Source organism: Ambystoma mexicanum, chromosome 6p (genome assembly GCF_040938575.1).
Source record: "Ambystoma mexicanum isolate Mex_15411 chromosome 6p, UKY_AmexF1_1, whole genome shotgun sequence".
NCBI classification, from domain to species: domain Eukaryota; kingdom Metazoa; phylum Chordata; class Amphibia; order Caudata; family Ambystomatidae; genus Ambystoma; species Ambystoma mexicanum.
In genome coordinates this window covers 1,448,877,882-1,448,904,678 of record NC_090935.1, presented here as the reverse complement: position 1 = coordinate 1,448,904,678, position 26,797 = coordinate 1,448,877,882, and the positions used below count along the sequence as shown (strand labels likewise).

General features: G+C 48.7%; 1 protein-coding gene across 3 annotated transcripts in view; it reads left to right on the top strand.

Annotated features, from left to right (window-relative positions):
• Positions 1 to 26,797, top strand: part of LOC138510505 (zinc finger protein 776-like) — a 427,294-nt gene that overhangs the window by 168,592 nt on the left and 231,905 nt on the right. For all 3 annotated transcript variants that reach the window (XM_069626207.1, XM_069626206.1, XM_069626205.1), the window contains exon 5: positions 11,127 to 11,237. In XM_069626207.1, the coding sequence (XP_069482308.1) occupies positions 11,127 to 11,237 (111 nt within the window). The remainder of the gene's footprint in view (positions 1 to 11,126; positions 11,238 to 26,797) is intronic.

Genomic DNA, 26,797 nt, shown 5'->3' with positions numbered 1-26,797 from the left:
CAACTTTGGCGGCGCCACTCCTACTTGCCGCACAGGCCTGCTTGGTGATGAAGTGGAAATGTGCGGATTCCCCATGTAAAAGGGATTGGATTAATGTAACTCTGAACATGCGTATCGTGGAAAGAACTGCAGGGCTCCATGATGGGGCAGCCCATCATGAGAGGTTGTGGGGGGAATTCCTGCTTGAAATCGGAAACGAGGAGAATTCCAGAGCCAGAGGGTGACTGAATGAGGTCCCCACCTGGCAGACTACTCTAAGACATGTGTTATTAGCTGTTGTCACAAGAAACCTGTGAGGAGGCCAGGGAGTCAAACTCTGCGCCACCCCAACCCAAATGAAGGTTCTTATTTGAGACTGAAGATACCGTTACCAGGGGGGAGCAGGGTAAAAGAAGGGGACCCATGCGGTGTAGGGGGGAAACTGGCATGTACATGCTAAACTGTTGTTGCTTCCCTCGCTGCGCCACAGGGAACCAGGCTGCACCTCACTGAGGAGGTCCAATAAGGCCGAAACATGTCTGGGGTTGCTTGGTTTTCTGTGCAGAGGGGACCTGGCCTAGCAGTTCGGGCTGGGCTGCTACCTTCGGTGGCGGCAGCTGCTGACTGATTTGCACATGGCTGGTCCCCTTTTGCAATGGCGCAGACGGGCTAAAAAACGGTGGTGTGGAAGGTTGCCCAGAGCAATTGCCAGTGGTTTAGATTTATTCGAAACCTTCCACCCATCACTTTTGTGGTCAGTTTATTTCTCCTTGTGAGAGAGGGTATGCCCAGACGTGGGTCCCTTGCTCGCTGCGCCACAGGGAACCAGGCTGCACCTCACTGAGGAGGTCCAATAAGGCCGAAACATGTCTGGGGTTGCTTGGTTTTCTGTGCAGAGGGGACCTGGCCTAGCAGTTCGGGCTGGGCTGCTACCTTCGGTGGCGGCAGCTGCTGACTGATTTGCACATGGCTGGTCCCCTTTTGCAATGGCGCAGACGGGCTAAAAAACGGTGGTGTGGAAGGTTGCCCAGAGCAATTGCCAGTGGTTTAGATTTATTCGAAACCTTCCACCCATCACTTTTGTGGTCAGTTCCCTCTCCTTCCTACACAACATTTGTTGTTGTAATATTTAATCTCCAATAAAGAAAAATACAAAAATACAAAAGGTTAAATAAGAATTCAAAACAAAATACAATCAACCCATCAGGCGGCTACATGAGAAATATACACAAAGGGGGTGTTTTGCAGCAATGCTAATATTTCATAGCAGCAAATGTAGAGTAGTAGCACACAGGCAAAGAATGCCATCTGAATCAGGAAAGTCATACGTCAGTGCGGACATATTAAACATGCATCATATCAAAGAAAAGCATTACAACAGTTGCGGTTTAACAGCCCGTGTGGGAAACCTCTCACTGAACTCATGAAGGGAAAGCCAGGTCACAACATGCTTATTCATAGACCCCAGAGAAATGGAACACATTTTCTCTGCCACAGCTTTATCCCAAGCCTTGTACCACTAACATTCACCTATGGTCCCTCCGCCGTCTTCCAGCTTCTGGTCAGAGCAATACGAGCGGCCAGCAACAAGTGAGTAATTATTAGAGCCCTAGAGCCCATCATAGTATAAATCGATTCCACCAGCGCATCCAGTAGAATCGTCAGGTGACCATGGGTAATGAGGATCCAGTTATATTCTTAATCAAGACCAGCAGCTCCTTCCAGAATCACTGGGCCTTTTCACAGTTCCACCAGAGGTGCAAAAAGTCAGCCCTCTGGCCGCAATCCCTCCAGCAAAAGGAGGCAATAGTGGGATTCATTGTGATAAGACTGGTTGGATGCATGTACCACCGGTATACAATTTCTGTATGCGTTCTGCTTGTTTGTCACACAACGGGACGCAGTTGTAGCCCTTGCCCATATCTAGCCCTAGTCTCGTCCATGATTGAGCTACCCCGGTCTTCCTCTCATCACAGCATATGGGAAGCCAGATCTGATCTGTCCAAGAGTCTGTACAACCTAATGACTTTAGTTTTGGGGAGCCCCTCCTGCACAGCAAGTTCCAACGCAGTGAGCCAGCGGTTCCCAGCCCCTAGGTTCTTGGGATTAGCAATCAGTGTCTAATTTGACAATATCTGAAACGTTCCACCTCAGCAACTCCAAACAACGCCTTGCAATACTCAAATGTGAGAGGAACATTCCCACAATACAGCTGGCTCAAGTGTTGCAGGCTGCCCCTATGCTATGTACCCAGGTCCCCTCAGCAAGCCCAGGAGAGAAGCAAGGGTTTTACCAGCAATGTGGGGCTACGGTCACATGGGAACTTCCATAACTTAAGCGCATTGTCCCAGTACACATGGGGAAACCGGGGTAGAGGACAGTGAATTGCCCCTGCCAATCTGTAAGTTCCACCAAGGTGCAGGAGTGACAAAACGGAATTCCTAGTGGCTGATTTCTAAACATCCACCCAGAAGGCTCTATGGCTCTGAGTCAGCCCACCAAACCATAACACAAGAGACGTTGGCTCCTATAACATAGTCTTCAAGAATGGGTAGCCCCAAACAGCCATTAAATGTATTCTGGTGTAGGGCCTGCCTACCAACACGTGTCATGGGATTGGACCAAACAACCGCCTAATTTCTGATGCAAGACACAGATGGAAGGATGAGTTGTAGAGACCGGAAGGGCCAGTGTGTAATGGAGAAGCCTAGTAATAATATTCATCTTCTCTAACAAGATCCAGCCTATTCCGGAGATCCCCTGATTCTCCCAGCGTAGTAGATTATCAGTGAAGGATTTAAAGAGGGCCGGAAAAATTGGCCAGATACAACCCTGAAAAGACAGTGTCAACTTTACGCTCAAGTAGTCAAGGTTTTCGTTTCCCCAAGGGAATGGGAACTCTCGCTGGATCCTGGCCATGTTATCTGGGGATTTTGAGAGATTCTGGCTTGCTCATAATTTATAGAAAAGCCCGAGAAGCGTTCACACAACCCGAGTTCCGACCTTAAAGCCCAGAGCGTTGACAAAGCGTGCAACATCATTAACAGGACGTCGTCCGCATAGATGGTCATTTTATGCTAAGCACCACCCACGGTAATACCCCGAATACAGAGATCGGCCCGTATTCGGATCTCTAAGGGTTTCATCACCAAGGCAAACATCACGGGAGACAGCGGGCAGCCCTGCTGCATTCCCCTGGAAATAGAGATAAATCGCAAGTACTGCCCATTGATGCGGATTCTGGTCCTGAGGGATTGGTAACAGGCTATAATACATCCCACAAAGGAAGGTCCAAAGCCAAACTAGAACTAAGCAAGTGGTCCCTTGAGGGGTGGATGCTTCCCTGCTGCTACATATATCAAATCCTATAGAGCCTTTTGTAGCCGCTGTGGGACTGGAGGCTCGACTACTTCTGAAATGTCAGGGTACCCCAATTTGTATCAATTGAGTTGTATCCGATTGCTGATATTGTATGTAAAGAGGGCCTGGTATCAACAGCAGATGTACATGACAACAGATGCAAGTTTCAAAACCCTTTTATTTATTTATTTATTTTTGAAAATCAGCAGGGTTGGAGTAATTCTTACCTCATCCTAGCTCTAACATGGGAGTAGTCTCGACCATGAAACAAAAAAAAAACAGTCCTTGTCAATCGAAGTCAAATTACAAATGCCTATACTAAAGAAAGAAACCTAACATAGACCTCTTTCTCGAACAACACGTGTACAGGGGCAATAAAGAAATAGAGTGTTATCAAAAGAAGTGTTGGATTCCCTTGTATAGCAATTCCCTTCCTCACAATTACTAGCACAGGGTTTAGAGAGTTCAGATGAATAGGTGACGGGCACAGTTTCATCAAGTTCAGTGGCTTACTGAGACACCTACACAGTTAACAGCTCCCCTAAGCTCTCTTGGTCTTGTTTTCCATGGACAGTTCAGTTCTGAAAAAACCATAGGACCATCGTCCTACACAGGCCTTCCTCTGCTGGACTCGAACCTGTTTCAATGTTCCCTTTTCTTTCACCACAGCACAATGTTCACCTTCATTTCACAATATTTCAATATGCATTTTCCGTTCACCAAAAGTTCCTTACAGGCTTCCCTCTGCCGAACTTGAGCCTGTCTTTTCCTTTCACCTTGGGGCTTCCTTCCCCAAGTTTTAATTCTCTTGTTTCAACTTCTTGTTCCTAAGGCTATTACTATCAAAGACTTTCCAAACTGCAGGGATTTCACTTAGACCTTTGCATGACCACTCTGACATTACATTAGAACAGTCATCTCAATTTCAAAAGGTTTGTGATGCTCATCAGGTTTTCTTATTTTGGCCGCTTGGCCCTTTCACAATCTTTATCAACTGTTTACTTTCAATCTTTCACAAAACGTCAGCTTCATAGGTTGCAAATACTTTTCCTGTATTGGCTTTGCTTAGTGGCAATTCTCAAATGCTTCCCAGTCTTTAGACGGACGACTGATTACTCGCAAACCCCTCTGTTAACATGTATCCTTTCCTGTATCACCATAATAGTTCTGTTTCATTAAGCATTCTGCAGTTCTATTGCAGTCTTTCGTTAACGCTGCACCCTCGCTTCTAACATGAGCCGGCCTTCAGATCATGCCTTCCTGCTTGCTTCCAAGGCCATCACCCGCAGCCTTGCGTTTCCTGCCTGACGTTGCTTCGTGCTCAGGAGGGGAGCCGGCTGTCTTGGAGCACCTGCAAGGCGTGCTTCTCAGGTGCACAGGCTGTTCTGTTTCAGTCGCTTACCGCTGTCTGAAAACACAGGACTCCCGCCAGGGTTTTTGCAGCTCGCAGCTTTTCTCGTGCAGTCTGCTGCCCTTCCCACTTGACAGCACCTTTCTCCTTTGACTTCATTGGAACTGCTTCTCTCGGCTCCCAGTCTCGCTTTCTGTGTGCTTGTTGCTGCCACCTTTTATCACTCTGCCAAGTGTTATCAAGTCTCAGGTGTGTGTGATTGAGATTACATGCCTGACCTCATTAGTGTGACATGGCTCTGATACAACATAGGTCATCTTCATCCTGTTATTCCTCCTCGTCTCAGTGGTTTTGTGAAGGTGAAGTGGGGAGGAATTCTGGTAGATGTAGTTTCCCATAAAATAGGTAGGTACAGTGATTTCTGGGGTAGTTGGAAGAGGGGGATACCATTTCTCGCCATTGGGTGACTCTCCCCCCACTCCCAGAGGATCTCCTACCCAGGTGATCCTCCCTTGCTTGTCCACCCCAGGGTCAGGATCCAAAAGTGATGGCCCTTCCCAGGCCACCTGAGTAAGGGATCCCCGGGGACTGGGATGTGAAACACCCTCTGGTTTTTAACACATAGTAGGGAGTTGGCGGTTTGCAAAGCCATCAACTCCTCCAAGCTAGACTTTGCTAGTGTGAGCTCTCGGAGAGCACCTTGAGATCTGCTTTGGGCATGGAGCAACTCTTGCTCACGCGTTTGAGATTCAAGTCATTCCCTGTGTCGGGCTGTAAAGTTGGCAGCTGACGGATTTATAAAGTCCTCCCCCCCCTTATAACAGCCTTCATCGCATCCCACCGAGTGCCGAGGGAAATTCCATCCTTGTTGTTTTCCCTGAATAAATTTTTGTTGGCCGTCTCAATTTCCCCACGAATCATGTGATCTTGAAGCATGGGATCATAGAGTTTCCATTTGCGACAGTAAGTAGGGTGCAACCTGTCAACCCACAACTGTAGTAAGACCATAGAATGATTCGGAAACCGTCTGGGATCAATAACAGCGCTCGAAACATAGGTAAATAAGGGTTTATGGTCATTTAATCTAAACCCATTCCATCTAATGCCATTCCATCGAAATGTTTCCATTTAATTTTTTTTTCTTTTTTTTGGGGGGTGGGGGCCTTAACCCTTAACCCCCATTTTTACCCTTTAAAATACATCTGAACAAAAGTTAACCCTTTACCCCCAAAAACATGCATTAGATAATAGAAATAAGGTAGAGCAAACCAAGAGGAGCTCGATCTGGGAAAAGCCTTTGTGTGCGTATGAATAGTGCGAGTACTCCCATTTTCATTCCCATGGAAGAGCCTCCAGACATCCACCAAACCCAGCTCATGGAAAGCTTTTAGAAAAATCAGAGCGTTCCTGTAGTCTGAGGCAGACGGGGAGGGTAGGTGGGTGGGGGGCTTTGGATGTCTGGAGCTTATCCAACATCGATCTCCTCTTAACCAGTGAATTCAGGACCTGTGCGCTAAGGGTCAACAACATTATTACCCCAATTTGTGAAGAGAACACCTGACAAAAGTCTAAATGAAAAAGCGTAACTGCAGCAGCTAAACAGAAAAACCCCAACCAGCCTGCCCCGGCTGCCACACAGACACGTGCTGCCAACAACTCCCCCAACCCTCAAACGAACAGTACCCCTGTACAAACAAACCAAAACCATCCCCCTGTACCACCCCCCCTCCATACCCAACTGAAAAATCCCATATCCTTACAATCGCCATAGGGGCCACCCAGATGGAACCCATGCATAGCCCACGTCAGTTTGACAAGAAAATTGCCATTGCTTATCAAGAGAGAACAGTCAAAGAAGTGATAAAGGAACAGCATAGCATATAAAGAACAGGGTGGGTCCAGTCAATCCCTTCAGTTTGCAACATCTTCATAGCAGAACCAGATGAAAACACAGCCCTCAAGAAACAAAAGTCCAGTCCACTCCACCAAGCAGAAGTCCGTCACACCAGGGTCTCAATCCATCAAGTAACCAGTGTGCAGTAGGAGGCCCTAGGTCCGACCAGCGTGCCACGATGCTGAGACCTGAGAACCTTAGACCTGGCAGAACAGCGAGATGGACGTCCCTCTGATGGATTCTCAAGAAGCTCCTGGGTAGGAGAAGGAGTGCACAGGAATGGGTTCATAAGGGCCATGGCTTCTTGCAGCGTCGAGACAGTTCTGCACCCTCCATTGACGGTACAGATGCCTGTGCATGGGAACCCCCAACAATATTTCGGGCACTTGTCATGCAACCATTGTGTGAAGTCATGAAAAGCCCTTCTCTTAGCCAGAGTGGATGGGGGAAAGGACCTATAGAAGGGTTACCTTAGTGCCACATAAAACCAAGTCTGGGTCTCAAAGGAGGCCGTCATAATGCTTTCCTTGACTTAAAAGTAACTGGTCAAGACATCAGGCATCCACCTGTTGTGGAGTTGAGCTGAGGAGAACACCCAGTGGGTGCGATCCAGTTCTATGTCCTTGTCACCCGGCCATTGCAAGAGGGTTTTAAACAAATCGAGGACATAATCGTGTAACTCCGAAACTTGAATCGGAGGCGAAATGTCGCTATGGCATACATTATTCCTCCTGGATCTATTCTCTGCATCCTCACATGGATCTGAACATCAGCAATAGAGTCAAGCGTCTTCGATTTATTTTGGCTGTGCGTGAAAGCCAGCACATCGCCAATCTTACTGCCCTTGGGCGTCTTTGCTGTCGACATCATAAAGCCGAGAGAGAAGGTGGCCTACCGTGTGTCAACGTGGCAGCAGGCCTTCAGCCAACATAGCTGTTCTTGCGTGCGGACCGATACCAGCACCTCCTGTAATCCAGCTATGAAAGATCCAGGGTTCATTATGCAGAGTGCTCACCATGTCTATCGGTTTCCCCAGGCGAAAAAATGGCCAGCGTGCAAACTTGTCAACGCGCAGTAGGCTGAAAGTGCGTGTTGGGTGCTACCATTGATCGCCGAGCCATTCAGGTGCATGCCCCCAGCTCGACTGAACATGGGCGGGCGATGCCACTCCTCTGCACAATGTCTCCAGGCCTGGCTGGTGCTGCAGGAAATCTAAGTGGCTGCAGTTCACCCAGCCGCCTAAGGCTCTGTGATCCACCGTGAACTTCGAGCACAGCGTGTGGTGCCATCTTGATCTGGTGAGCCGACGCAAGCCTCAGCTGAGATCCATGCTCTAAGTGTGGGGAACCGTCGGCCGGCTGTCGTCGAGATGTCAGGGGGAGGCTTCATCGCACCATGTCCCCACTCCCCGATCAGGTATTTCTGTCGATGTGGGACGATGGCAGGCCCGCATCCTCATCAACTCACAGAGCTCCCATTGAGTGCAACTGCTCTGGCGCTCGCCTTCACCATGCCTGCGCTTAATCTAATTTTTTCTTAAAAAGCAACACTTTTTTTCTATTTAGTGCACAAGTATAACGTTGGCATTCGCCGAGATTAATCTTGTCAAAGGCAAGTTTATTATTAGTCTTCAATGCTCTGTTTCCGTTGATACAAATTTAACTTAGTCTCTACATCCCATACTGGAGATGCATAAAAGTACCCAGTTTATCATTATCCATATTGAAGGTTAAACTCACTGAATTCAATACTTGTTTGGTCTCCCAAGCAATTTGCCATGAATTCATGTTCAACCATGCCTCCATGGAGTCATTTAATCATTTCTATCACGGAACACTTGGTTATGAAGATGATTTTAGATGATACACATTTTTAGATGTTATAGGTAGGTTTGATATCGTATGATTACAGGAATCTTGGGCTCAAGCAGATTTTAATTTAGGTTTGTTTTGCTATTATTTTTGAACATGTAAGCCAAGGTTTTGGAGAAGGCCAAAAGGAGTTTTATCAATAGCAATAAAGAATGTTTTAGCGATAGTAAAAATATGTCTCAAGTAATTGTTACAGATTATGCCAAGTGGAGTTAATTTCCCAGGTCAATTCCTGATCACTCAAATATTTTTGGTAAAATATCCACCAGTTGCTGCATGACCACATCACAACAATACATGAGTGATAGAGAAATGTAAAACCTGTAATCAGAACCTATGTATATTTGGTGAGTGACCTATTCGCAAGGTGCACAGCATGCTTAGAAGTTGTCAGATGTGACCCTTCTGAACCAAAATGTATTTATTTCCGGATCCATCTTTGTAGCACCCTCAAGCAGGTGCCATGGGCTACTTGTAGCTTACAACTCGTGAAGCCTACATTTTTGTTATGCTCAATGGTTGCACTGTGTGTCATTTACCTGCAGAGTTTACCAGAGTATCAAACATGACAGCATCATTCCTTGAATGTGTATATTCTGGCACTTTTTGGAAGATTTCCTTATTTCAGCTGCTAATGCCGCACAGAGAAAGGTCACCATCCCTTAGCGTTTGAATGGGTTACCCTGATCTATAAAAACATTATTTTTATGTAGCAAACAAACCAGTCATCAACGGAGGGAAAAGGGGGGATTTCTATTGATAAAGTGGATGAAGTGACCTCTATGCTAAAGGAGGCCATCCTCCAGGAGGAGGAATTGCTAAGATTAAGGGTTTACGTGACATTATCCTAGTGCAACGGGTAGGGATCACGTCACCAAATTCACGATACACAGGTACGGCTGAGTAGGTCCAGAGGATCAAGAATTCGGCAAGAATAAGTCTTTAATGAGTAATCTTATAATGACGAACAATCGGCATCATAAGTCAGTGCTCACTGTTGTAAATTATGTTGAGCTAACAAGATGACTGCAATCAAAAAACATAAACTGTGTCATAGAAATTGGTTAAAATTCTCAGAGAGAAATACAAATCAATAATTGCCAAAGAATGTAACTTTTATTGATGACCAAAATAAATCCTCCTTCTGGAGACTTTTATTTGAGCTAACAAGATGACTGCAATCAAAAAACATAAACTGTGTCATAGAAATTGGTTAAAATTCTCAGAGAGAAATACAAATCAATAATTGCCAAAGAATGTAACTTTTATTGATGACCAAAATAAATCCTCCTTCTGGAGACTTTTATTTGGGGCCGTTACTAGGACAAATGATATCCAAAGGGGGTGGGTGTAATTTGTGAAACGACATTGATTAGTCAGATGGATATCCAACAAAGGGGACTAGGATTTGGAACCATTTCAAGATACGAAAATGAAGGCAAGGACGCTCTCAGGTAAAGAAATTGAAAGGTCTTTTAGACCTATCATACCATCCTGTGACCCTGTCGCTGATGAGTTACGTCGTTTCTTTTTTTAAAGTAGTGGAGTTGTGGGCTCTGCTGCTCTACAGTTTTAATCAGGAAATCTTATTGGGAATAATTGTACCCAAGTCTTGGTGTAAGATTAAATTGATACCCGTATTCAGAAAAGGTTTGTGATCCACCCCACTCCCATTTCCCCACTAACAGTTGAAAGCTTTGGTGGATGTGCCCGGGGAAGTTGTAGCCAAAATCCGGCATTTTGAATTAATAGCCTGGTTTGAGGCAAGCAACATGTCCTTCTCAACACTCAAACTGGCTTTCAAACGGGTCTGCTCACCTTGGTCAATACATTTGTTTTTGGGAGTTAGCAGCTAATAATCAGATGTCCCATTAAATAGCTATGCTGGATTATTCTGAAGCTTTTGGCATTTTGGAAGGACCCTTTTTGTGGAAATAAATAAGGCCTTTGTGTAATAATGGGTATTTGCTGAGTATGATCCTGACCACGTCATCAATATGACAGTGGGATAATAATGCAGGAAGGAACACAGCAGAGATGAAAACTGCACAGCTCCTGAAGCAAGGATGTGTATTTGCACTGATGCTATTCAATCTCTTTGTAGCAGATCAGCAGCTGCCTGCGGATACAGTGACAATTTTAAAATGAATCCTATGCAAGTGCACATGCAAAGCTGAGCATTTGTTACCCTTATCAGGAGATTTGTTCTCCACTCTGAGAGAGTTTGGGCCAATGCGGCAGATACCTCAGTCCTCTTAAATTATTGTTGGTTTTGTAAAGATACTACCCAGGTAGGAACATTGAAATACCTGCTCATTATTTGCCCTATGCACTAGATTTGAAATATTACTTAGTTGCAGAGGACAGTAATGTTTTATGGATAAATTGCATGAGGGGAGACACTACAAGTGTCAAACATCTCCCTTCTCTGGTTGTAGAGAGGTTTCGAGGTCAAGGTAGAATATATCAATACCACCGTAATAGGTCTGATTGTTATTCGTATGTTTCTGAATCATTGTCATATAACTCAATATCCTAATGTATTTTAATCTTTTTCTGTTTTTTTTCTTGTGTTGAATGTTTGTATTAGCCATGCAGTACAATTTACACACAAAATAAGACATAAAGGGCAAATTGTTTGATGTGTAATTCCAATATATTCTCTGCACAGACTGTTACCCTGCCATACGCCCAGACATTCTGCATCAGATTCAGCAAGAGGAACTGCAGTGCAGAGATTGGCCTGGCTCGGAAGGAACCGAAAATAATGGTCACCCAAAAGGTGAGTCACAGGTTCTTAAAGTAGATTGCAATCTATGTTAATCAAGGATTGTTTAATGGGTGATTGGTTCTCTAAAGCTACCTGGGTGGTTAACTGTTGTCTCCTTCCTGTACGCTCTGAAGGAATCAACAAAAGACTTGTAAAGTGGTAAATAAGGTATACTATGTTGTATTGTAAGCAATACAATTTTGGGTATATAGACTGGTTTCCCGAGTCGGAAGGCTCAAGATTTTTAGGTGGTTAGCCGTTGCTTGGAAGGAGTACTGGAAGTTACCCACTCCTCCAGTTAAAGTGCAAATTGTTTAGGGTGTACTCCTATATGAGCACCAGGTGCTTCTAATAAATGATTTGAACCTTTATCAGTTTATCTCATACTTTCCATTTTGTCCTTAGGACCATTGATGGTTGTGAAATAGTGCCAGTATGTGCTAAGGTGTGTTTCGGCCTTTAAGGCCTTTCTCAAAACCAGGCTTATTTTTTTACAAAACAAATGATATATTACATATGTATTCCATATATACAGATTTGATCCATTGATGGTATGTATCAACATCGTGTGTGAAGACAGAAAATTAGGAGTGGGAATAGGTAGGATTAATGGGAAAAGATGAAGAAAAAAAGAAAAACAAACAACAAATATTTCATTAAGTGCAATACCTCTTATCTCAGTTTACCATGTTCTTTACAGGAACAACTCATTATATCATTGACCTCTCCTGTATATTGCTAACAGCATGCAAATTCAACATAAATGTATGATTTCTATTATTGACTCCCCCTGTTGTGAGTAGTCTTGACCATTTACAATGTAAGTTTGACAATTTACCTTGTCATGCATCAGTTAGCTACTGCGTCTCTTTTTCAATAGACATAGGTCTACTCACCCAATGATCTTGGTGTTTCTCTATGGTCCGTTCCATTATTTAGTTCATAACTAATAACAGGGATAGGTTCCTTTATTCCTAAAAAATACGCATTCCTTGGATTTGTTTGTAACATTTGTGTACGTTATAGGATATCTTAGAATTAGGCAATTCTCATATAGGTTTTGTTTGATATTATCCCTGTGACCTGAGTCCTAACCACACCTGTTTTGAGGTTCCTAATTGCAAAGATTAACCATCCACTATATCATACTTCAAATCATGGGATGAAACATTTAACCTTTCTACGAAACCCCTCAATTGTGTTTATTGACGTCCTTATAGTTAGATTAAACCTTAGTTGTAGTGCCATACTTAACATCTGTTTAGCAGGGAAACCGGGAAAGAAAATCAACGTTCCCCTTTTCTTTACCTTTTTGGTGTTCCACAGCGAAACAGTAGGGTTGCAGGTCTAAAAACCATCGCATGACTCGAGGGTTAGAGTACTTTCATTGACTTATCCATACCAAAGGTGAGTGGTCAGTGATGAGTGTACATTTTCTCACCAGAAGGTAGTGTCTAAGATGAATAATTGCCCATTTGATGGCAAGGGCTTCCAGTTCCAACACAGAGTAGTTCTCTTGGGGTAAAAGTTTACAGCTAATCCATCGTGTATTTTAGATAATACTGCTCCTAGCCATGTGAGGGAGGCATGATATATGATATGGCATTTATAACACGCCTATACACAACTGTTTCAAGGCGCGATGAGGCAAGGGAGGACACACAACGATCTTACTAGGCCAGGTGTCATTCAAATAGCGCAAGTGCATGGAAAGGAGGGAGAGGGAAAAGTGTGTGGGAGAGGGGAGAGTGGAAAGTGGAAAGTGTGAAGTACATGGGATAGTAGAATAAATAAGATAATAAAACGGCCAGATGGTGGCAAGTGCAAGGCAAGTGCAGACGTAAGTGCTTGTAGGGGGACTGTAGGGATACAGAAAACAGTCCGGGGGGTTGCCAGGGAGGCAGCGCAGGTGTGCAACTGGCGGGGCCTGGGCCCGAGATCAGAAAAGGTGGCCAGGTTAACCAGTGCAGTTTCAGCAAGGAATTCAGCATGGGAGAGAGGGAGAGTTAGCAGAGGCAAAGAGGAAGGGTTTGAGGTGCTTCCGGAACCAGAGATGGTTCTCCTCAAGTTTCAGGGAGGCAGGAAGGCTGTTCCAGAGGGAGGCCCCTGCTGAAGAGAGAGATCTACCACCAACTCGTTGCTTGGAGAAGCGACTGACCCTGAGGGAGTTGGAGGCGAATGAGCGAAGAGCTCGAGAAGGAAGATATTTGGGAAGAGAGAGTTGAAGGTATTACAGCTCCAGGCCTAAGAAGGCCTTGTGGACAATGCAGAGGGTTTTGAACTTAATCCTCACAGCCACTGAGAGCCAGTGCAGAGATTTCAGTCGTGGAGAGATACGATCTCTCTATGAGGCCACGGATAAGTCTTGCAGTCCTGTTCTGGATAAGTTGCAGAGGGGGGAGAGTAGAGGCAGGCAGATTTAGATAGAGGCTGTTACAATTGTCCAGCCTAGAGAGAACCAGGGCTCTGGAGATGGTGAGCTTCTGGGGGAAGGAGAGGAAAGGAAGACTACCTCTGAGGAGGTGCAACTGGTAGTGTGACTTCTTAGAGACGTCAGGGATGTGAGGAGAGAAGGAGAGTGTGGAATGGATGATGACCCCAAGGTTTTTAGCCTTGCAGGTGGGAGCAGGAAGAGGGCCAAGAGAGGCCGGCCAGAGAGCTGCAGGGCAGGAGGGAGTGGGTGTGCCGATGAGTAGAATCTCGGTCTTACTGGCATTAAGGCAGAGGTCATTGGCAGCACACCACTCCTGGATAGCAGACAGACAGTCAGAGATGAGGGAAGGAGTGGAGGAAGCTGAGGGTAGCCTGAAAATGAGCTGGGTATCATCTGCATAGCACTGGAAATATGGGCAGATAGCGGCGATGCGGTCGGCAAGGAGTGCCAAGTATTGATTGAACAGCCAGGGAGAAAGGTTACATCCCTGGGGGACACCACAGGTAGAGAAAAAGTTATCGGAGAGGAAGGACCCAAGTTGGACCTGGGAGGGTCGGTCGGAGAGGAAAGAAGTCAGCCATGCCAGAGCCTGACCAGTGATACCCAGGTTATCATGGAGACGGTTGAGCAGGATGGCATGGTTGACTGCATCAGTCTGTAATATGAATTCCTTTGAGAAGTCTATTACTTTTAATATGGGATTCTGGCATAAGGTTTTTTTCAGGTTATTGTAACAAGCATCGTCCTCATCAGTCCAACACATTTTCTGGGTTTCCGCATTTCTTAATTTATCTGTCAGTCTGGTTGTTCTATCTGGAAAATGTGGGATAAACCTGTGATAATATCCAATCAAACCTAGGAATGCTCTAAGATCTCTCTTGGTCTTGGGTGTGGGAGCATCTAGAATGACTTTCACTTTCTCTTGCTGGTGCTGTACACTACCATTCCCTACAAAGAAGCCTAGGTATTTCACTGCTGACTGAGCCAGCTTAAATTTTGTTGGGTTGGCAGCTACGTCAGCCTCTCGGGGGACTGGGGGGTTCTCATAATAGTGGAAAAATGGAAAAGATGGTCTTCCCAAGTTTTACGATAAATGATTGTCATCAATATAGGCCCCACAGAAATCGGAATAAGGCTGTAATACCCTGTCCATGAGTCGTCGTAAAGTGACTAGGGCCCCATGCAGCCCAAAAGCAAGGGCTTTGAATTGGAATAGCCCTATTGGCATTGAGAAAACTGTTTTTGCTTATGTCCATGCACTGGGACCTGCCAAAATCCTTTGGTTAAATCTACGGTTGATAAGAATGTGGCATTTCCCAGTTTTTCTATTAAATCATCAAAACGTGGCAAAGGATAGGCATCGAAGGCAGAGATGGCATTGACCAGCCTAAAGTCTATGCAAAACCTCCCATGAGTGATCGGGTTTAGTCACCAACACATTAGGGAAGGACCATAGGCTTGAGGAGGGCTCGATGATATTTGCCTTTAACATTTTTTTAACCTTGTCAATCACTACCTGCTTTCATGCTTCTGGGAGTCGGTATGGCTTCAAATGGACCACTTTCCCCTATGGAGTTCTGATATAATGGTACGTACCATGTACTCTCCCTGGTTTCTCACAAAATACATGGGGCAATGCAATAATAAGGTCATTCAAATCCCTTTACTTATCTTTAGGTAGTTCTTGGGGAATAGGTTCTAAGTTGTCAAACTCCTTGGGTACCGAACAAGATAGTATAGAGGAGGTAGTAGCAGAAGGATTTTCTTTCCACTCTTTCAGGAGATTTACGTGGTAGAGGTGGGTCTTTTGCCTTCTATCGGTTGGGCTATTTTATAGGTATTGGTTCCTGTTTGCTCTAGTACCTCATAGGGCCTGTGCCACTTTGAAATAAGTTTATTTTCAGAGGTAGGTAAGTGGACTAACACTTTGACCTACTGAAAATGACCTTAGATTTACCATCTTGTCATAGGTACGTTTTTGTTGGGCTTGAGCTTTCGCCGTGTGAGTGCGGATTAGACTTTGGACGAGTTTCATGTTCTCTCGCAATCGTGTAGCTGTCTGTGATAGGGGTATTGGCGCCTCCTCTTTCTTCCCAGGTCTCCCGAAACATGTCTAAGACATCTCTTGGTTCTCTACCGTAGAGTAACTCGAAAGGGGAGAAACCAGTAGATGCCTGAGGGGTCTTTCACACTACAAACAGGGCCCAAGTGATCATACGATCCCAGTCTTTCCCATCCTCGTCTACTAACTTTCTCAGAATCATTGTGAGGGTCTTATTAAATCTCTCTACCAATCCGTCCATTTGGGGTGGTAAACTGAGGTTCTTAAGGTGGTGATGTGTAGTAATTCTTTAACTTCACCCATGAGCTTAGTCATGAAATTGGATCGCTGATCCATTAGAATTTCCTTGGGTAAACCAACCCTAGATAAGAATGGTAGCAGGGTTTTTAAAATGTGTTGGATTGTGTTGTTCCGTATGGGGAAGGCTTCTGGGTACCGGATGGCATAATCGGCTATTACAAGAACATGTTTATTGCCCAGTTTAGAAGTTTCCAACGTTCCAATAATGTCTGTCCCGATTCTAGAGAAAGGAACTTCTATTATTGGTAGTGGGTTTAGAGGGGCAGGTAGGGGAATATGTGAGCAGTTTTTTTTGTCATATTTCACATGTCTGAATGAAGTTCTTTATGTCAACATGGATACCCGGCCAATAGAATTTACCACTTATGTGAGCTTGGGTTTTAGATTGTCCCAAGTGTCCCCCTGTCAAGTGAGAGTATGCAATCTCTAGCATAATCTTACGATGGGTTTTGGGAGTTTTACTTAGGCCTTCCATGGAGGTTTCCCTTCTATATAGTAATCCCTATTTCAGGAAGAAAAAGGGACTTCCCTTTTCTTGTCCTTCTCCCTCAGGAATCGCTTGCAAGGAAGCCTCTGCCAGAGTACATGTTCATTACGCTGGGCGAAGGCTAGGTCAGGAAGGATGATCGATTCATCTTCCCCTTTTGCTCCGGTGGTACTTGTCTCATCAGCCTCTCCAAGGCCTAAGTTACCTCTCTGTTTCCTCGGGTTTAGTTTGTTCCTCAAAACGGGAAAATTGAGCTTTTTCAAGAATCCCCTGTGCAGTTTTGTCCCCAGGACGCATTTCAAACAGGGTCTCGCCATAGTTCTGTAAAATAACTTTTATATCTCCCCGAAGGTTAGAATCTATAACACCTGCTAGGACATCAAGACCACATTTCCAGGCCAGGCCAGACTTTGGGGCAAGTCTTGTATAACAATCCGCACAGGGTATTAGAACTAAGTCAGTGGGAATCATCCCTCTTTTGCTGGGAGGGATAGGTGCCTCTCTGCTGCTACATTTATCAAAGCCTATGGATCCTTTCGTGGGGACAGAGGGTCTGGGGCTCTTTGGCTAAGTTTCTGGAATTTTAGGGTCCCCCAATTTGTCTCAATTGAGTCGTTTGCCACTCCTGACACCATATGTAAGGGAAGCATGGTATCACAAGTATGACACTGACACAAGAGTTGCCCGTTTCAAAACCTTTATTTAATTTGTGGGGTTTGGAAAAACTCCTTCTTTGCCTTATAGCTATGATGGGAGTAAGCTCTACCATCAAATAATAAAGGAAACACAGTCCTAGTCAGTCTATGTCTAATCAATATGATCTATACTAACAAAAACCTAATGCCTGCCTAGCTCTTATACAAAAAGTGTGTTAAGGGAAATATGTATGCAAAGGAAAGTCAGTGTTATAACATAAAGGAGTAAGGTGGCTGTGTCAGCTTACCTCCCCACGTTGGACAGCACAGGGTTAGGTGGCCCCTGTAAACCGGAGGACACACTCTGGCTCAGGCTATAAACAAAAGGCAGTTCAAAATGTGGGTCGAGACTGGCTTGGCCTTCCACGTCAAAGTAACTTATTCCAACTTTCCAAAAGTTCTTTCACAGTTCAAAAAAAGTTCACGTAGGTCTCGCGCTGTCAGGCTTGGACCTCTCAACACAAAAAGTACCCAATTTAACATCACGTAGGTCTCCGTCAGTCGGGGTCAGACCTTGCCATCACACACTTGTAGGGGTTCCCTTCCCCAAGCTTTATTCACACTCGTCAGGGGTTCCCTTCCCCTAACTTATTTCACATTACAGTTCTCCCTCAGTTGGGCTCGGGCCTTTCACTGATGTCGAAGACTTTCGAATGGTGAGGCTTTTTCCATAGACCTCCTCAGTACCACTTCGACTTTCACTTTCTCTCTCCCGTATTATATTTGCCCCAGTTTCTCTTGGTCTTCGAAGTTCCACAACACAATCAACAACGTTCAAATAGCTCTTTCTCTTAAAGCAATTCCTTTTTTTACTTTCCCTTTCGATGGGATTAATCTTGACTAATGTACATTACAGAGTTAGTTCACATACCTTTTTTTAGCAAGACAATCTTTTCACAGAGACATTCGAGTGGGCTACTACCTTTCGCCGGACAACTCCGCTACTCTGTATCATTGGCTTCACAGTTATCGTAAACTTTAAAGTTCATTACTGATTTACTATATTTCGCGTCGCATCAACATGCGTGCAACCTTCAATTGTAAGATACACTGTTGCGGCTTCAATCTTTACTTGACACAACCCGGCCTTTCATGTCTTTCACTAACTCATCGGTTGTATGCATTCCTTTCTTTTCTCTGTGGCTTTGATTCATGAATCAAGGTTGATATCACAGGCTTGGCATCGCCTCCCCAACTCTGCCATTGATATTGATATTTTATTTCTATCGTGCTCATACACAAGTGTTTCAGAGCGCGACAAGGCAAGGGAGGGGAACGGGGGACAACAAAACAACGATCTTACTAGGCCCAGTGACATTGAGAACGTGTAAGTGCATGGGAGAGGGGGAGGGGAAAAGTGCATGGAAGGTGGGAGAAGTGGAACGTGTGAACCAAAGGAGAAACAGATAAATAATAAAGAAATAAATAATAAAGGCAACAAACCGTGGTAGTGCAGCCAGCAATTGGCAAGTGCTAGGTTTAAGGCAGCAGACAGGGTAGGTCTGATAAGTGCAGGAAGAAAAGGGGTGGCTGTATGGGTACCGATACAGACCCCAGTGCAAGGGGTGGCCCAGAGGCAGTGCTGGATGGTGGCAGAGTGAGCAAGTACCTGTGTCCGGAGGACAGAGGGTGGCCAGGTGCACGGTGCCAAGAGAGAACAGATCAGCAGAGGAGAAGGGTAGCGAAGGTGCTTTCAGAACCAGAGATGATTCTCCTCAAGTTTTAGAGTGGCAGGGAGGCTGTTCCATGGGGAGGTCCCAACCGAAGACAGAGATCTACACCTAGCTTGTTTCTTTGAAAAACTGCTGACCCTGAGGGAGTTAGCGGTAGAGGAACGAAGGGCTCGAGATGGGAAGTATTTGCGGAAGGAAAGCTGAATGTATTTTGGAACCAGGCCACAGAAAGCCTTCTGAACAATGTAGAGGGTTTTGAATTTCTCCAGCATGGGGTCTGGCATGGATTCACATGCTCATGAATATTCCCCGTCGTCAGGCTGGGAATCCTCGGTAAAGAAAAAACCAGTATCAGTTTCGTTTCTGATCTGTCTTTCGTAGTAATAACCAATCACTGGTCTCTGCGTCATACTGACCACAGCCAATGACTGCCCTCTACCTAAGCACCGCCTCTGGCAGCCATCTTCAGATTTTTACCGCACGTTCATGTGTTGGGATCCTCGTGCTATTGCTCTCGAGCGTTAGTGCTATTTTTTTCACATTTTTTCGGTCAAAAAGAGCCTCAAGCTCCACCGATTCTCCATCCGATCAACGGGGACCCGTGTCGGATTCGTCTGCGCCCCTCAAGGGTGAAGATTTCGTCGAGCTACGCTTTTGGAGGACTCCAGAAGTTTCTCAGGCCCGGTCATGGCCCAGGAGAAGGGAAGCTCGACGCCCAGAAAGCTGTTCAGGGTCTGCCCTGGATGCCAGCTGCAGAACGTCTTCAAGGAGGACGAACACTCTTTTTGTCTTTACTGCCTACATGAGGACAAGACGCACGTGGAGAAGGACTGTGCGTTTTGCGGCAACATGTCGGAGCGGACCATGAAGGACCGCCATCAACGTCTCGCCAACTGGCTGGAAGGGAAGAGCCCGTCCGGCGAGAAGAAGAGGAAGAAAGCCGAGCGGTCTTCTAAGACCTTTGAGGACGCCCCGGCGACGGGGGTCCAACATAAGGCCAAGCACCGCGAGTCCGCTGGCACCGGGAGCGCCGAACGGTCGGGCTCTACGGGCGCCAGGCAGGGCGCACCCTCCCCGGCACCATCAACCACGAGCCAACGCTCGGGGTCGGGTAAGAGGAAGGCCGAGCACCCGGCGAAGCTCCTGGGGAGGCCCCGGTCGAGCTCGAAGGCGGAGGGGGAGCGAGGCAGTGTCCCCCCCCTCAAGGATAAGGCGGTGAGCGCACCTAAGGTGGTGAAGGCCTTAATCCATCCGGCCAAGCCCTCTATCGAAACTGTCGCGGCGGCCCTGGCTCAGCCTGTGGAGGCTACACCAGTGGTGGCGACCTCGGGGCTCAGAGTCTCCCTGCCACCTCGGAGGGAGTCCTCTTTTGTGCCCATCGATAGGACCCCCGTGAAATCCCCCGTGGGGAAGAAAAAGGGGGGGCAGGGCGTCGTCGTAGATTCGGCCTCAACCTCGGAGGAGGAGCTGGTCGAAGTCTTAAGCCACGGCCTCGGCGTGGAAGAAGACCGACCCGTCGGGATGGATCCCGACGCAGGTGACGACGACATCGTCGAGGGTACCGACGGGGCCCCTGATCGCCCGTCGGATTCCCCTCTGCCAGCGCCGCGAGACAACTCGGCGGCCATTTTGTTGGCTATACAGTCCTTATGCTCAGAGATAAGGACGAGACTACCGTTGCCGACGGAACCTCTCCCGTCGGGGGACCCAGAACCGGGACCTTCTGGTGTTCCCCCTACCAAGAAAAGAAGGATCCATCCTCCGCCTCCTTTTCAGCCGTCGCGCCCCTTCCAGCCCTCCTCCCCGTCCACCCGAGGGGATGATACGGGGACTGACATGGCAGCGACGGGTACGGAGGACGAGGTATACGACGAGGATGTGCCGTCGTCGCCTCCCACCAGGGCTTCTCCGCCCGATGAGATTGGATTGTTCCACTCCATGATCACCAGGGCATCCGAGCTTTTCCAACTCTGCCCTGAGGAGAAGAAGAAGGAAGGCTTCCTTTATCAGCGGCGCGAGGCCAAGAGGAAGACGGTCCTCTCAGTGCCTCTATTGGACGACATTTGGGATGAGGGCCTCACCCTCCTCAAGAACCCTTCCACGACGCCAGCTAGAAGAGACCGGTACGAGAAGTACCGGGTCCCGGACACGGCCCCACTGTGCCTCCGGGCGCAGCCCACCCCGGACGACTCCGTCGTCTCCGCGGCGGCCAGGAAAAAAGAGGGGGGGGGGGGTGCGCGGCCTCCACATCGACTTCCCCACCGGACGGCGAGGGAAAGAAATTGGACGCTATGGGACGCAGAGTCATCTCGTCTGCGGCGGCGACGATTAAAGCGGCCAACGCCTTGGCTATCGTGGCCCGCTACGACAGGGAGCTCTGGTACAAACTGGCTCCCCTGCTGGACTTCTTGCCGGACGACAAGAGGGCAGAGGCCCTGGAGATCCTGCAGGAAGGTGAGGTGGCTTCGGACCACGCCATTACCGTTGCGACGGACATCGCCGACACTGGGTTCCGCCAGTTGGGCAACGGCGTTTGCCTTAGGCGGCGTGGATGGCTCAAGGCTACGGACTTCCGTCAAGACGGTCAGACCAGAGTCCTGGACATGCCCTTCGATGGGAACAACCTGTTCGGGAAAACAGTGGACGATTCCCTTCAGGCCATTAAAGCGGACACCGAGACGGCCCGGGCCCTTGGAGTTCTGCAACAACGACGGACGCCCTTTCGGAGCAGCGGAGGCAAGGGCGCCTCCAAAAGTTCCGGCGGCGGTTTCTCCACCTACCGTCAAGCGGCCCGCTCGTCGGCTCAGGAGGCCTACAGAGGACGAGGCAAGTCTGGCGGACCCCGCCGTCGTCGCCAAGGAGGTCAAGGCGGCAAAGCCTCGTCGAAGCAGGATTGAACCGGCCGTGGGGTCGGGCCCCCACCGAAGCACCCCGGTGGGAGGCCGGCTGGCGAGCTTCGTCAGCGTGTGGGAGTCCATCTCCACCGACCGTTGGGTGCTGGACGCCTTGGCCCGGGGCCACGCGCTCGAGTTTCAAAGAAGGTGTCCGCGCGTCCCCCCCGTGGCCAGGAAAGAACTTCACGTCCCTCAACTTCTCCTGGAGGTAAAGGCGATGCTCAGGAAGGGCGCCATCGAACTCGTCCCAAAGAGGCTTCGGGGCTCCGGAGTTTACTCGAGATACTTCCTCGTGAAGAAGAAGACGGGGGGATGGCGCCCCATCCTGGACCTGCGACGTCTGAACAAGTTCATCAAGGGGCAAAAGTTCCAGATGGTCACCCTCCAGCACGTCCTGGGTCAGCTGGAGGAAGGAGACTTCCTGTCGTCGTTGGATTTGGAGGATGCCTACTTCCATATTCCCATCCTAAAGGGGCACCGAAAATTCCTCAGGTTTGTGGTCCAAGGGCGTCACTACCAGTTCAAAGCCCTCCCCTTCGGACTACGGTCGGCACCCAGGGTATTCACCAAGTGCCTTGCACCGGTGGCGGCGCAGCTGCGCCGCGAGGGGATCCACGTCTACCCCTACCTGGACGACTGGCTCATCCGAGCCAAGACGAGGGAGCTCGCCGTGGATCACACGGCAAGGACCGTCCAACTTCTCACGGACCTGGGATTCTCCGTGAACTACGCCAAGTCCCACCTGGTACCCGCGCAAAACGCACTGTTTCTGGGAGCGAAGCTCGACACAGTGTCCCTTCTGGCCTCCCCGTCGGAGGAAAGGACCAGGTCCATCCTGGGCAAGGTACAGCGGATGTTGGTTTCCGACGCGGCCAAGGTGAGGTCCATCAAGTCCCTCCTCGGAATGATGTCTTCTTGCATCTACCTCATTCCCTTGTGCAGGCTCCGGATGCGCCCGTTGCAGGAGTTCCTGGACGCGCGCTGGATCCAAACGACGGGCGGCTTCGAGGAGAGGATCACACTCGACGAGAGTTTCCGCCGAGCGGTCCGGTGGTGGGGCCTCCGCGCGCATCTGACGGCGGGCATGGACTTCCAGACCCCAAACCACCAGGAGACAGTGACCACGGATGCCTCCCTGGAAGGGTGGGGAGCGCACACCGAAAATCTGCACGCGAGAGGCCTTTGGCTCCCGACGGAGAAGTCCCTCCATATCAACGTCCTGGAGCTCCGTGCAGTGTTCTGGGCCCTCAGGTCCTTCCTTCCGTCCCTCAAGGGCAAGGTGGTGAGGATCTTCACCGACAACACCACCACCATGTTTTACATCAGGAAACAGGGCGGAACCAGGTCCCCAGCACTGTCCAAGGAGGCCCAGGACCTGTGGCATTGGGCCGTCGCCCAAAGGATGTTTCTGGTGCCGTTTCATCTGGCAGGGATAAAAAACACCATTGCCGACTCACTCAGCAGGGAGCTGCGCTCGTGCCACGAGTGGGAACTACGGCAGGATCTAGTGGATCGCCTCTTCCGACGGTGGGGCACACCCCACATCGACCTGTTCGCGACGGCGACGAACTCCAAGTGCCGGAGGTTCGCCAGCAGGTTTCCCCAGGCGAGGAGCATGGGCGATGCTTTCTCGTTCCCCTGGGAGGGCCTGTTCCTCTACGCGTTCCCTCCTTTGCCACTGCTAATCCGGCTCGTCAACCAGCTCAAGAGGTCACGGTGCAGGATGATCCTCGTCGCACCTGCGTGGCCGAGGCAGATATGGTTCCCGGACCTTCTGGACTTGTCAGCGTCCCCGCCAATCAAGCTGCCGGTGGACGCGGATCTGCTCTCCAGGGAAGGAGGCGCCATCCTCCACCACGACCCGAAATCGCTGAACTTGCAGGCCTGGCTCCTGCAGCGCTAGAGTTTGGAGGATACGACATACCGGCCGACTGCAGAGCGGTTCTTGCAAAGGCCAGGGCGTCCTTGACTCTTAAATGCTACGGACACAAATGGAAGAGGTTCTCTGTCTGGTGCCACGCACAGAAGATTAACCCTCTACGGATTACGGCTCCCCAGGTACTGCCGTACCTGCTGACGCTGGCCAAAGCTGGACTGGCACACGCGTCCATCAAGATTCATCTTGCTGCGATCTCCCGATACACCAGAACCACGGGCCGGACGTCCTTGTGGTCTCATCGTCTGGTGAAAGAGTTCATGAAGGGACTGTTCAGATCGTTCCCGCCGGTGAAGGCTCCGGCCCCGGCGTGGGAGCTCAACGTGGTGCTGACCAAGCTCATGGGACCTTCTTTCGAGCCTCTGCACTCGGCCCCATTGAAGTTTCTGTCGTGGAAAACAGCGTTTCTTGTGGCCATCACCTCCGCACGACGGGTGGGAGAGATCCAGGCCCTTTCCTGCAAGGCCCCGTACTTGACTTTTCACGACACAAGGGTAGTGCTCAGGACGCACCCCTCCTTCATGCCCAAGGTACCGTCGGACTTCCATCTCAACGAACCCTTGGTGTTGCCTGTGTTCTTCCCGTCGCCTTCGTCGCCGGCTGAGAGGACTTTGCACTCGCTGGATGTGGCTAGAGCGCTGAAGTTCTACGTGGACCGCACGAAGTGTTTTCGGAAGACGTCACAACTCTTTGTGAACTTTGGACCTGTCAATCAGGGGAAGGCTCTCTCGAAGGCTTCCATTTCCAGATGGCTCTCCGGCTGTATCATGTACTGTCATCGGTTGGCAAACCGACCGCTGCCTGGCCGTCCGAGAGCCCATTCCACCAGAGCGATCGCAGCTACCACGGCGTTCCTTTCTGGTGTGCCCCTGCTGGACATATGCAGGGCTGCTACGTGGAGGTCGACGCACACCTTCACCAAATTCTACTGCGTCGACCGGGATTCCAGGGAGGAGTCCGGGGTCGGCCAAGCAGTGCTGCGCAACCTGTTCGCCTGAGGTGAGCCTGGTAAGGAGGTAAGATGCTTAATGTTGAGTTTGATGTAATGCTTAATGTTGAGCCTTTGCCACCTCCCGTGGTTGTGCATGTGTGTACTGCTATGTATTCTTTATTCATGAGCATGTGAATCCATGCCAGACCCCATGCTGGAGAAGGAACAAGTTACTTACCTGTAACTGTTGTTCTCCAGCATGGGTCTGGCATGGATTCACATGCGAACCCTCCCGCCTACCCCTCTGCGGCTCTTCACTTGGTCATACTGCCACTTCACGTGCTTCCAAATCTGAAGATGGCTGCCAGAGGCGGTGCTTAGGTAGAGGGCAGTCATTGGCTTTGGTCAGTATGACGCAGAGACCAGTGATTGGTTATTACTACGAAAGACAGATCAGAAACGAAACTGATACTGTTTTTTTCTTTACCGAGGATTCCCAGCCTGACGACGGGGAATATTCATGAGCATGTGAATCCATGCCAGACCCATGCTGGAGAACAACAGTTACAGGTAAGTAACTTGTTCCTTAATCCTTGCATCCACTGACAGCCAATGGAGAGATTTCAGGGCTGGAGAGCTACGATCCCAGGGCTTGAGGCCAAGGACAAGTCTTACAGTCCTGCTCTGGATTAGTTGCAGAGGGCGGAAAGTAGAGGCAGGTAGATTTAGGAAGAGGCTGTTACAATAGTCCAACCTGAAGAGAACCAGAGCTTGGGAGACCATGAGATTCTGGGGGAAGGAGAGAAAATGCAGAGTACCTCTAAGGAGGTGCAGTAGGAAATTTGACTTTTTAGAGAAATCAGAGAAGTGGGCGGAGAAGGAATGTGTGGAGTCAAAGATGACCCTGAGGTTCTTAGCCTCGCAGATGGGGGTAGGAGGAGGACCATTGGAGGCCAGCCAGAGTGAGGGGAAAGGATGGTGAAGTTGTGCCGATGAGGAGGATCTCCATCTTGCTGGCATTCAGATAAAGATCATTGGCTGCACACCAATCTTGAATGGCAGTTAGGCAATCAGAGATGAGAGAGGAGGTGGCCGAGGGCAGCCTGAAAATGAGTTGTGTCGTCAGCGTAGCACGGGAAATTTTAGCAGAAAATGGCAATGAAGTGGGTGAGAGTTGCCAGGTATTGGTTGAAAAGCCAGGGCGAGAGGTTAGACCCCTGGGGAACATCACAGGTAGATAGGAATATAGATGATAGGAAGGGCCCAAGTTGGACCTGGGAGGGTCGATCAGAGAGGAAAGCGGTCAGCCAGGCCAGAGCCTGATCAGTGATACCTAGGTTATCACAGACACGGTTGAGCGGGATGGTATGGTTGACCGTGTCGAAGGCAGAAGAGAGATCGATGAGGACAGAGGGAATGTTAGAGGCAAGTTCACCGTTCACCCGGGAGGGTCGCTGGCGTCCTTGAAACACAACACGGGTTTCTTCTCATCTGGGATTTGTCTTCCTCTGCGTAGCCTTCACAGTTTCCCGGAGGCAACACCCTGCTGCAGGGATCTTCAGGGTCTCTATCCCTCGTTATAGTCCCTCGATCGGTTGTCCTGCTCCAGTGGGTTTGCCTTGACTCCGGAAGATCTGCTCCTTCTTGCGTCTCACCTTGCTCAGAGTGCGTCTCTGTGTTCCACCTTTTATCCGTGTGGGGGGAGCTAATGGGTATCAGAGGTGTGTGATTAAGGTCAAGTGCCTGACTTTGCCTGACCTGATTAACGGGACATGTCCAATGAGATATGTAAGGGTTAGCCTCTTTACTCTCAATCGTTCTCTTCCGCTGCCCAGTGTTTGTGTGGAAAGGGGGTGGGAAGGAGTTGGGACATTGGAGAATCCTATAAAATAGGATGGGGTATTGGGCATGGGAAATGGGGGAATACCGCATTCACCCCCACTCCCAGAAGAACCCTCAACCAGGTGATCCTCCTGCACTGGCCACCCCCAAGGTCTGGAACCAAAGGCCCTGGCCACCTGTGCCCTGGCCACCTGAATAGGCCCCCTAAACTAGGGCTTTTTTTCCCCCCTCGCAGGATTCTCAAACTTAGGTGGCCTCTCCACTGGGTACCAAATACGCATTACTGTGTTACTGTTTTCTGATATGTGGTAAACTAGG